Source organism: Sapajus apella, unplaced genomic scaffold (assembly GCF_009761245.1).
Source record: "Sapajus apella isolate SASKATOON/1434 unplaced genomic scaffold, GSC_monkey_1.0 scaffold71, whole genome shotgun sequence".
Lineage (NCBI taxonomy): Eukaryota > Metazoa > Chordata > Mammalia > Primates > Cebidae > Sapajus > Sapajus apella.
Window position 1 is genome coordinate 8,727,879 of NW_022437011.1, and position 12,094 is coordinate 8,739,972.

At 40.9% G+C, this 12,094-nt stretch overlaps 1 protein-coding gene across 4 annotated transcripts in view; it reads left to right on the forward strand.

The window, feature by feature from the left end:
* Positions 1–12,094, forward strand: part of CTNNA1 (catenin alpha 1) — a 174,056-nt gene that overhangs the window by 138,584 nt on the left and 23,378 nt on the right. For all 4 annotated transcript variants that reach the window (XM_032250515.1, XM_032250516.1, XM_032250518.1 and 1 more), the window contains one exon: positions 7,982–8,074. In XM_032250515.1, coding sequence (XP_032106406.1) covers positions 7,982–8,074 — 93 coding nt within the window. The remainder of the gene's footprint in view (positions 1–7,981; positions 8,075–12,094) is intronic.

Below are 12,094 nucleotides of genomic sequence, written 5' to 3' on the forward strand. Positions count from 1 at the left end.
TTTAACCACCTTGTCAAATTCTGGGATGATCAAGCCAAGGCAGTTGGGTGAACCTTGTTCTCAAGGGGGTGTCAGGATTCTTCTTTTCTCTTGAAGCGTTGGTAGGCATGACCAAAGAAGCACTCTGCCCAACCTTTGCTCTGTTCCAGAAAAGAGATACAGCTTTTGATACAGTTTGGGTATTTATCCCTGCCCAAATCTCATGTTAAATTGTAATCTCCAGTGCTAGATGCAGGACCTGGTGGGAAGTGTTTGAATCAAGGGGGTGGATCTGTTGTAGCCAGTGCTGTTTTGTGATAGTGATGGCTCTCATGAGATCTGGTCATTTAAAAGTGTGTGGCACCCCACCCCCCTGCTTGTATTCTTACCATGTGATGTGATATGTCTTCTCCCACCTTTGCTTTGCACCGTGGTTGGAAACTTCCTGAGGCCTCCTAAGAAGCAAGTGCTACTATGCTTCCTGTATAGCCTGCAGAACTACAGGTGTGTGCCACCACACCAGCTTTTTTTTGGGGGGCGGGGGGAGCGGCAGGTAGAGACAGGGTTTCACCATCAAGATCAAGAAAATAGTAGACAGTTGTTTACTAAACTTGCCATGCTCAAGTTTGGATTTTGGACTGAACTTACTGGTAGCAGCAGTGACAAGATGAAACACAATTGGTTGTGTAGTTCTACTCTTGAGAATGAAGGAAATACGACCATTTACTCATGGGAAATAAGCTCATCTTAAAAATATTCAAAAAGAATTCTTACATGGATCTTTTATGTTAATATGAGACATTGCATGATTAAATGGGGTCCACAACATTTTAATAATAAATATTGTGACAGATTCCATATGATTTTTATTTCTTGTAAGTGCCCCCTATGAAGAAAGTCCAGGTTCTAACATTGAATTTCCACTGAGTTGTGAGTCAAAACAGCTATGATCTGGTGAGGAACTAACTCTGTGGCCTTCGGCTTCCCAGTGACAGTGTTGGGGAGTACCAAGGACTCAGGGTATTCATGATCATTACTGACATGTGGATGCATCTTTGCCATTACATTTTATTCTCTCTCTCTTTCTTAAGAGAACCCTCTGCTTCTATCCCCCGCCCCCCTTCTTTATTTCTAACTCCTCTTCCCTCTTTTGGGCCGATTGAATCCCCCACCTTTTTTTCCTCCTTGTTTGGAAGTTATACCCTTGACTGTTTTATTAGTAGAGACTCTGGATATTTTAGCATGCATTTTTAATGTACAGATTGAGGTTATTCTGTATCTTTTCCTACTTCTGAAACAATGTAAGAATCTTAGCATGCCTTAACTTCAGTTAACTTAGTACTAACTTAATATAATTGTTATTGTATTTTGGTTCTTTTGATTTTTAGCCCCATGAGTTAGACACTACTGTTAACTGCTTTATTAATTTTTTTTTCAACCTATGCTTAAATTTACTCACCTGATATATTTTTTTGCTTCCCGTTTCTTGCATATTAAGCCGCTTTCTGGGATCACTTCCCTTCTTCCTAAGGTATATTCTTTTTGTTTTGTTTTGGTTTTTTATTTTGTGAGGTATATTCTTTAGAAACTTTTTAGTGGCGGAAGAGGACATCTGTTAGAAGTAAATGCTTTCAGAACTTTTTATTTTTTGTCTTAATGTCCTTATTTTGTTCTAATTGAAAAAATAATTTTATTGAATATATAGTTCTTCTGGAATGATTTTTTTCCCTCTTTTAGTTGTTTGAAGATATTATTTCCTTGTCTCTCGCTTGCATTGTTGCTATGAGAGGTCAGCGGTCGATTTTACTGTCCTTTTTTAATAGATCATTTGTTTCTGGCTATTTAAAAAAATCTTTGTTGTCCTGGCCAGGTGCAATGGCTCATGCCTGTAATCTCGCCACTTTGGGAGGCCGAGGTCGGCAAATCACCTGAGGTCAGGAGTTCAACACCAGCCAGGCCAACGTGGTTAAACCCTGTCTCTACCAAAAAAAAAAAAAAAAAAAAAAAAAAAATTAGCTGATGTGGTGGCGCACATTACTCCTAGTTACTTGGGAGGCTGACGTGGGAGAATCGCTTGAACCTGTGAGGCAGAGGTTACGGTGAACCAGGATCACACCACTGCACTCCAGCATGGGTGACAGAGTGAGACCCTGTCTCAAAAAAAAAAAAAAAAAGTTATCCTAAAGCTTTTTAAAGTGTGGATTTCTTTTTATTTGCCCTATTTGGAATTTGTCTTCCCAAGTCTGAAAATAACATTTCATTCCTTCTGAACAGTATTCATCCATTATCTCTTTCAGTATTGTCTTTCCCATCATTCTCTCTGTTCTTTCCTTTGAAATTCTTAGTAGTTATATAGCAGACTTTCTCAGGCTATCTTGCATGTGTCTTAAATTCTTTTGTGGTTTCCACATTTTCCATAAGATGAAAATGTCTTGGTTTTTCTAAGCCAGGCGTGGTGGCTCACACCTGTAATCCCAGCACTTTAGGAGGCTGAGGCAGGTGGAGCACAAGCTCAGGGGTTCAAGACAAGCCTGAACAACATGGCGAAACACCGATTCTACTTAAAAATACAAAACAACAACAACAAAAATTAGCTGGGCATGGTGGCACGCACCTGTAATCCCAGCTACTTGGGAGGCTGAGGCAGGAGAATGGATTGAACCTGGGAGGCAGAGGTTGCGGTGAGCCAAGAGCATGCCATTGCACTCCATCCTGGGCAAAACAGCAAGACTCTGTCTCAAGGGAAAAAAAAAATACATACATACATATATATATATATATATGTATGTATGTATGTATAAAAGAAAATGTCTTGGTTTTTCTACAGAATTTCTTCATTTTGACTTTCTAGGTTACTAATTCTCTTTTCAGTCAAGTTTAAGTCAGTATTATCTTAAATTTCTAGAAATGGTCGAAATTATTTTTTTCTTGAATTTCTATTTTGATCCTTTTCAAATCTGATGAGTCATTTTGGAATGTCTTTTCCCTATCTGTACTCTTCTGTTAAGATAAACATGTTTTTAATATTGCATTTTCAATTGTTTGAGTATCTGCGTCATTATGGATCTGATTACACAGGTGGTGATTTTGCTTACTCTTGCCCAAGATGGCTCATTTCCTTGTATACGTTGTTTTTAATTTGTGAGTTCATATTCCTGAAATTTTGTTGTGGGAATTCTTTGGGTCCTGTGTTTACATTACCTTCCATGAGGGAAATTTTTAATTTATATTTGCTTCTGCCACCTGCTTAGAGGTACTACTAATACATGACCTCTTAAATGTAAAAGTTTTCTGGACCATATAGATAACATAATTGCTATACCTAGACCCCTGCGGAAGGCCAGCTTTTGATTAGAATCTGTAGTGGATTATAGGGGCCTTTTGTTCTTTTCCTCCCTGAGCGAGTGAATGCTTAGACTGACAAATACCCTACTCTAGACGTGGTGGACTTTCTTGATCAGTCTTAGGGTTGATGACTTACTAAGATTGTTGCCTGTTCCAGCTCTGTGCAAAGTCTCTGATCTGAGGCATCTACCTTGAGAGGGCCCTGGCCTTGACCCATTAAAAACCCAAGTTCTCATCATGAAATAATACCTCTCCCAAAAGCCCCCACCCACCCGCCAGAAGAAACACTGTTTTTGGTGATTGCTAGCTTCCCTGAAGTTCTGCTTTCTCTTTTCTAGCCTCTGAGAATTTCTCTTAATTTCTCACCTGCTTAGCTCTGCATTAAAAAGTGGAAAAGCATTGTTAAAGCATCATCTCCACACTGTAAAATTACAGATTTTAAGAGTACAATTCAGATTTTGGTAAGTTTACAGAACTGTGCAACCATCACCACAATCTAGTTGTAGAATTTTTCTATTATCTATATATTTATCTATGTAAAATATATCTATATATATTTTATAATATTTCTATTATAAAAAATGAAGTACAGACTTCATTTTTTAGTATTGTAGGATCTCTTGTTGCTCCTAATAAGATCACCAGCACCTTTCCCTGGAAATTGGAAAGGTGCCTATTATCATTTCCCCTGTGGGTGTGGAAGTAGTTGTTAAAAACTTCTTGAGTGGCTCTGAAATGTATATGACCTGTATTTGGGACGTCTCATTTTATGTACGACAGGTTTGTAAAAGTTGAGTTTTTGATTTTATTGTTATTTTTGATTTTAAGGCATTCAGATGTTTTAAAGAAGAAAACTCAGGTGTTAGCTTGACCCGGGGGCACAAGGGAAGAGATGTATGTTTTGAGCTCTGTCCCTTTGGCCTGCTGCTGCATTGGTGGGTCATTATTTAGACTTCAGAGCTCCCTATCCCACATGTTTTCTTAATTGTTTACTCCTACAACAGGCATAAGCTGTTATGAGAGTTGGTGATTAATTTATTATCAAGAACAAAAAGAAATCTTGTCTTCCTACAAACATTCTAGGGTAAGAGGAACTCAGCCAAATGGGAATCCAGGAGCAGTTACTGAAGGAAGTAGGAAACAACTTGTGTTTGAGTTCAGTAAATCATAAATCTATGTATAGTAGAGGAAAATAGTCATCATGGTTACAGAAGGAGCAGGATTGAAATAAAGTCATAATGGGATTTTTTTCCTAAATGAAATTTCATTTAACAAATTTTATTTAAGTAAAGATCATCCGTTGTGGAGTAAAGGTTGAGCCTTTCTAAAAGACTGAAAAAGCTGTCTGTCATGTACAGGTGTCTCATCTGTCGATCTGACACAGTGGGCCTGTGAGTCTTCCTCAATGGCTCAGACTTGAGCTTGGGTTTTCCTGAAACCAGCAAAACCCAAGGCAGAGTGTTTGCCTGTTTTCTGAAACCCGCTCTTCCACAGGGTCCAAACTTCCACACGGTAGGCACAGATGGTACAAAGGAGGGCTATCTGAGGTCAAACAGCGGTTGTGGCATCAGTCTCAGCCCACCTCTTCGAATAGTGGGAATCAGAGACATTTTAGTTGCTAATACAAGTAACTGGTAGCAAAGATAATTTATTCTCCTAACAAATCCAGAGATAATTCTCACTGTTCTACAAAGTCTTGGCTCTGCTAGGTTGTCTGTGGAAATTAACTACTCCAAGTGTTCCCCTTCCCCTGTCCCCTCCCCCACTTGACAGAGGTTCGATTTGTCATCCAGGCTGGAGTGCAGTGGCATGATCGCAGCTCACTTCAACCTCTGCCTCCCAAGTAGCTGGGATTACAGGCACGTGCCATCGCACTGGGCCAATTTTTATAATTTTAGTAGAGATGAGATTTCACTGTGTGGCCAGAGGCTGGTCTCCAACTCCTGACCTCAGGCAGTCCACTCATCTCAGCCTCCCAAAGTGCTGGTATTACAGGCGTGAGCCACCGCACCTGGCCTTTTTTTGGGACAGGGTCTTGCTTTGTTGCCCTGTCATGGCTTGCCACAGCCACGACCTTCTGGACTCAAGCTATTCTCCCAACTAAGCTTTCCAATCAGCTAGGACTATAGGCACATGACACCATACCCAGCCGATTTAATTTTTTTTATTTGATAGAGATGGGGTCTTGCTATGTTGCCCAGGCTGGTCATAAACTCCCAGCCTCAAGTGATCCTCCTGCTTTGGATTCCTAAAGTACTGGGAGCCACTGCACCCAGCCCGGAGTGTTTCTCATTCTAACCTCAGGATCTTCTTTAGTCTTGTTGTTAATTGTCAGTTCATTCTAGAGCCCCAGATTTTCCACAGAAAGAAGCATTTAGGAAGCTCCTCTTCTTACCCTCTCCTTTAATTGTAGTCAGGCCTGACACTAGTATGTGAGGTTAGCCTCTCAGAGAGCTATGGTCTTGATGTTGCATTTGCACATTTGTCATTGTTAGAAGTGAGTAGCCCTGTCCCTGGGGGGTGAATTGAAGCCCATTCATCTGGAGAAGACTGTTAGTGACAGGCGCTCCTTCCTCCTCCCAGGTCTCCTGAAAATAGGCAGTACGCTCTTATAGAACATTACTGTTTCCACAGGACACCGGAAATATTTTTAAATGATGTTTTAAAATAAAGAACAAGACTTCCATAACCTTTGTTTTGCTAGTGTTTGTAATCATGAAACAAAAAAGATGCTTTAAATGAATCAGCCATTTAAGCCTTAGCCACACACTACCCTCATGTGTCTGATGTAGAGAGTACTTATATAATATTTTGCTTCTTTTTAAAAAAATCTTTTCTTAATTTAAATATTTTTCTGAGTTTTAAGGATTCTTAAGATTGAGAATACAGAGATATTTTCTATTCTAAATTCTAATTATAGAATTCTAAATATAGAATCTTTGAAATAAGATTAGGCTTGCCTTGGCTGTCCTGGATCCAACATTCAGCTGCCCTCCTAAGTGATGGCAAGAGGCAGGGTGCTGGGCACCTCACCAGGGATCTTTGTTCGTCCCAAAATGCTAGTTTTTCCAGTGATCATCATCAAATTTTATATTTGTTCAAAATGTTGTCTTAAGGCAGTGAAGCAATGGAAGTTGTAGGTTTCTCTTCATTAATACATCTAATTCAAGCTTTCTCCTTCAATGAATATTTTTATTTCCTTTTTTTTTTTAAGTCTTACATTTTACCAAATTTATCTTAGGTCATATTTTGCAGTGATTTTTTTAAACAAACAAGTAGAAATCCCCAGTCATCTCTGTAGATTGTCATCTTGAAAAGAAGTGTCTCTTTGCTTGGGTCCAGATGACAGAGAAGGTGGAACTGTAAGCTTCAGGGAGTATAAGTGTTGCTTCTTTATGTGATTTTGAAGGACTCATAAACATTAGAGATCTGACTTTCCAGTTCCCTTACATTTTTATGTTTAAATGGCATGTTAACTTCTTTTGTTTCTTTGTGTTTGGGCATTGCAGGATTCTGATAGTTAACAGTCTTATAGAAAAGTGATAATCGTTAGCCGTAACACTGCAAACAACTGCCATAATAGTATATAATTTTTCTGATGTGTTATGTGCTTAAGTTGAGTGGAGGAGTGAAAATCAAAGGTTACTGCCATTGCCCTTGTTTACTCTAGCATTTCAATTCCCAGAAAGTGCCTCTGATACTCAACTGCCTACGCCTTTATCATTCATAACTCAGTTTGCACCTGGGGTTAAGATATGTCTCAGTTCCATGTATTCATTTGGGCCCAGATATTGCTAATGGAATTGGCAAGCCTGTTCATTTAGAAACATGGATAAGTGATCACAGCCTTAGCAGTCGCTACACAGTAACATTCCAGAGCTTCAGCAAAGGAAGTATGATACAACTTGGAAAGATTGTCCCTGGCTACATGAGCTGTATCCTTGAGATAATCAGACAGGAACGTAAAGATTTCAGTTCAAATTAAGCCGAATCAGCCAGGAGAGATTCAAGCTCAATGTTTTGAGAACCCAGTTGAAGGGCAGTTTTGCTCTTAACTATGGAACATAATCAGTTTCCTTTTCCACTCTTGATAATGATTGCTTTTGGTTCATCTTGATGTTGTCTTCATGTAATTGTTTTTATTTGAAAAATTGCATGGCGTTTAAATAAAATTCATCTTGCCTTAAGTTAAACATCTATTCCCTGTCAAATGAAAATAGCACCTTAGAGTTTTTTATTTCCTTCCTTCAAGAACACTGCAAAATGTATTTTTATTTGAGGACAACAGCAGTTCTTCCCTGATACCCTCGATTCCTCAGCTTTTCTCACCTTATTGCCCATACTGGAAGAAACTTTTTCTGAAGTTACTGTTCAGGCGGGTTAGAGGCTGTGCAAAGCCTGTGAGTTACAGGCTCTGGGATCTTACAAGGTTTGGCACCAACCTGCAATGTGATGTATGTTATGAGTCTGTATAGTTTGCTTTGTGCAGAGTTAAAACTGTGTACTCGTATAAGTAAATAATCAGGCTGCGAGAAGGGAGGCACCCTTGGTGCTGTTGTCCTCTGTTCCGGAATGGTCAGAGGTAGGACCAGGTATGTGTGTTTTCCTCAGCAGGCAAAAGAGAAAAATCTTTAAAGATTATTTTTTATATTTATAGGTTGCCAACTTGGCCTGTTCCATCTCAAATAATGAAGAAGGTGTAAAGCTTGTTCGAATGTCTGCAAGCCAGTTAGAAGCCCTCTGTCCTCAGGTAAAGTATAACTGACATTGGTGACAGCATCACCAAATTGAATTTGATTAGGGTGGAGATGAGGTTTATTTTGTTAAATTTTGTTTTTAGGATTTTAGATGGAAGTCTTGGGGACAAATCACTGACACAGAACCCACATAGTTTGGAATATTTTTTAACATTAAGTGACATTTGTATGGGAGATTACATGTTACCCCTTGCTCTTCATTGAAAATGCATAGTGGGCTGGGCACGGTGGCTCATGTCTGTAATCCCAGCACTTTGGAATACTGAAGTGTTGGGTCACTTGGGCCCAGGAGTCTGAGACCAGCCTGGGCAACATAGCAAAACCTCATTTCTAAAAACAAAATTTGCCCAGCAAGATGGCATGCATCCGTAGTCCCAGCCATTCAGGAGGCTGCAGTGGGAGGCTGGCTTGAGCCTAGGAGGTGAAGGTTGCAGTGAGTGGAGATCATTCCACTGCACTCCAGCCTTGGTGAACAAGTGAGACCTCGAGGGGGAGGTATGGTGCCCCCACTGCTGGAAAATGTAGGGTGGCAGTGACCACAATCTCCTTGAGGAAGAGTCTACACAGTCCTTGAGCCTTGAGTGATGGCCATCTATGACTTCTGGCCATCCCGGAACCATGATGGTTACCCCACACTCTTCACCTACATCCATTTTAATGGCCAGTATTCGGGTCTCTGTGCTGAAGGAGACCAAATTCACAAGCTAGTTTCTTTATTCTGTAGTGTCTTAAAGCAGCCTTATAATACAGATAGTGTAACTTAATTCGGCCAGCTTCTGAAGTGAAAGCTCAAGAACTTGTCTCCGTTTATATTGGAAGACTGGTGATTAAGTCATGTTACGCATCTGGCACTCTAGAAAGACTCTGAAGCAAATACAACAGCAAATGCTTTTTAAGTGCCCAGTGTGTTGCCTGCCTTCTGTGAGGAGAGCTGAGTCTGTCTGGCCTGACACTCCTTGTCATTCCAGGGATTTCTAAGGAGTACAGTTGATGTTTCAGTAAAAGAGAATGCCTCTCCACTTTTCCATTTATAAAATGCTCATGGCACACTCTAAGGGCGCACCTCTCTTTACATGTTCTGCCAGAAGGCAGTGGCCGCAAATAAACGAGTGTAAGCAGGGGGACTAGAGTAATGAAGTAGAGGTCATAGGAATGAAGTTTCTATGTTATGTCTGCAACCAATTTTAAAATATTCTGTGGCCATTTTTTGGTTTTTTCATACAAATAATCCCTGACATTCAAGGTGGGCAACCAAAATAAGTAAAGCCTCTCTTGATGGTTATCAATCTGGCATTGTAATTGGTACATGGGGCATTTGTTCTAATACCTAACCATGTGGATTAATTTACTAATGAGAGTTGCTCTGTCTTAATATTACTGTGATGGGCCCATTGTGAATCACATCATCTGATGGACATTTCCCCAGCGTTAGTTCAGTCTTGAAATCTGCCAGTCATTGACAGCTATGTAGATATTTGCAGTGGATCCAATCACCACATCCAGAAGGATCTTGGATGGCCAAGTTGTATGAGACAGATTTGAATTTGGATTTCTAAACTGGCATTCTTTCCTCAAGTTTGTTTGCCATTTACCCTAACAGCACTTTGTTTTTAATGCCTTTGGTTTTCCATTTGGTTTTGAAATGCTTGAAAAGCGACAATGCTTTCACATATCTGTGGAAACAGATGGTAGCATACACTGATCACACCTACCACAAGAGTATTTATATAAATGATCTTAAAAACCAGGAAAAAAAATCACATGGAGAGTCTAGTAGATGCTAATGAAAATGATGGTGTGCATAACTTGTGTGGCTATGTCACATGGGCTTGAGTTAGCCATCAGAAAGCATTGTGTCTGCCTCTCCCTTGTAGTTTCATTTTTCCTACTAAAACATTTCAGGAGGAATAGGCTTTAGGCAGACAATGCCCAGACCAAAGTTGGTACTGGATATGTGTCCTGCATAAAAACGTTTTTTCAAGTGTGATTATTCTTCAGACTCTCATCTGGGCTCATTGCTACCCTTGTTCACAAACTGCTAGGCATACAGGACTGGGCAGGTTTAGTAATGGCAAATAAAGTAGGTGTTCACAGACATGGTCACAGCAAACTGGGCATCATGTGCTTGTTTTTCAATAAGGCAGCTCTGACTCCACCCCAGCCCCATTATTGCCAGATCCTTTCACTCTTCTTCTTCTTCTTCTCCTCTCTTCCCCCTTCTTTTCTTCTTTTCTTCTTCTTCCTCTTTTTTTTTTTTTTTTTTGAGATGGAGTCTTACTCTGTCACCCAGGCTAGAGTGCAGTGGCACAATCTCGGCTCATTCCAGCCTTTATCTCCTGGGTTCAAGTGATTATCCTGCCTCAGCCTCCCGAGTAGCTGGAATTACAGGCGTGCACCACCACACCTGGCTGATTTTTGGTAGAGACAGGGCTTTACCAAATATTGCCCACTCTGGTCTTGAACTCCTGGCCTCAAGTGATCCACCTGCCTCAGCCTCCCAAAGTGCTGGGATTACAGACGTGAGCCACCACACTCGGCCCTCTTCATGTTAAACAAAAACTCTGCAATTCAGATTTTTCTGTCATGTCTCAATTTTAAACAATCGATAACTAATTTAAAGTTTAAAAAATCTTTGAGGAGGATATCTCCAACTCTTCTGTGTCCTGCCTCTGGCCCGCTCTGGCCCATGTGTTTTATGCTCAGAGGAGCTCTCCTTCAAGGAAGCAAATGGCTGTCCCTTGAAGAAAGAGGGCCTTGATTGCGGAGACCTGCCTCCTCTCCAGCTTGATGTGGACAGTGATCACAAGCACCAGGGATCCTAATCTCGAGGTATTCCCTTCCAAGGTCTAGGCAAGCTAATCAACAAATTAGGTAACTAGGGTAGGTAGGTAGTTAATTCACTAGGAGCTTAACTTGATGTTTTAATATGCTGCAGCATGTAGCCAAACATTTATTTTAAAGGGTTTTTTGGGGGAGGTCGGGGGGGGGGACAGAGTCTCACTCTGTTGCCAAGCTGAAGTGCAGTGGCACAATCCTGGCTCACTGCAACTTCCGTTTTCCGGTTTCAAGCAATTCTCCTGTCTCAGCCTCCCAAGTAGCTGGGACTACAGGCACGTACCACAATGCCTGGCTAATTTTTTGTATTTTTAGTAGAGATGGGGTTTCACCATGTTGGCCAGGATGGTCTCGATCTCTTGACCTCATGATTCACCTGCCTCGGCTTCCCAAAGTGCTGGGATTACAGGCGTGAGCCACTGCACCCGGCCAGCTGTGTATCTTTATAGTGGAAGAGGTGCGTAGTGTTTCCAGGACGTGTTTGTGCCTCATGCCCAGGCTGCTGTACACAGGCAGCACCACAGTTTGCCGTTGGCTCCTGTACACTATTTTTAGTTTCTGGTGGAGAGAAATGACAGGTGGGACAACTAGAGGAGTTTTCATCCCCATTTTTAAGTTTGCCCTATAACAAATTAACTTTCGAGAGACATAGGGAAATCCATTCTAAAGGACTCACTTTTTAGCAGTTAAACAACTTTAAATGCAGACATTTTAGATAGTAAAGTTGAGTTCAGTCCCTGCGCACACATCTGTAATCCCAGCATTTTCAGAGATCAAGGTGGGAGGATCATTTGAAGCCAGTATTTGAAGACCAGCCTGGGCAACAGAGCGAGACCCCCATCTCCAAAATTGGGTGTGATGGCTTGCATTTGTAGTCCCAGCTACTCAGGAGGCTGAAGCAGGAGAATCGTTTGAGCCCAGGAGTTCTAGGCTGCAGTGAGCTGTGATTAAACCAGTACACTCCAGCCTGGGTGATATAGTATGACCCCTTCTCTAAACATAAAATCAAGTTGCTTTGAGGAAGAAGTAACCTGAAAGTGGCTATATTTTGTCGGGAGAAGGAACCCACATTTTTTTTTTGGCATTTTGTTATTAATAAAAGAAGAGGTAGGTCGGCTCTCTCTCTCTCTCTCTCTCTCTCTCTCTCTCTCTCTCTCTCTCTCTCTCTCTCTCTCTCC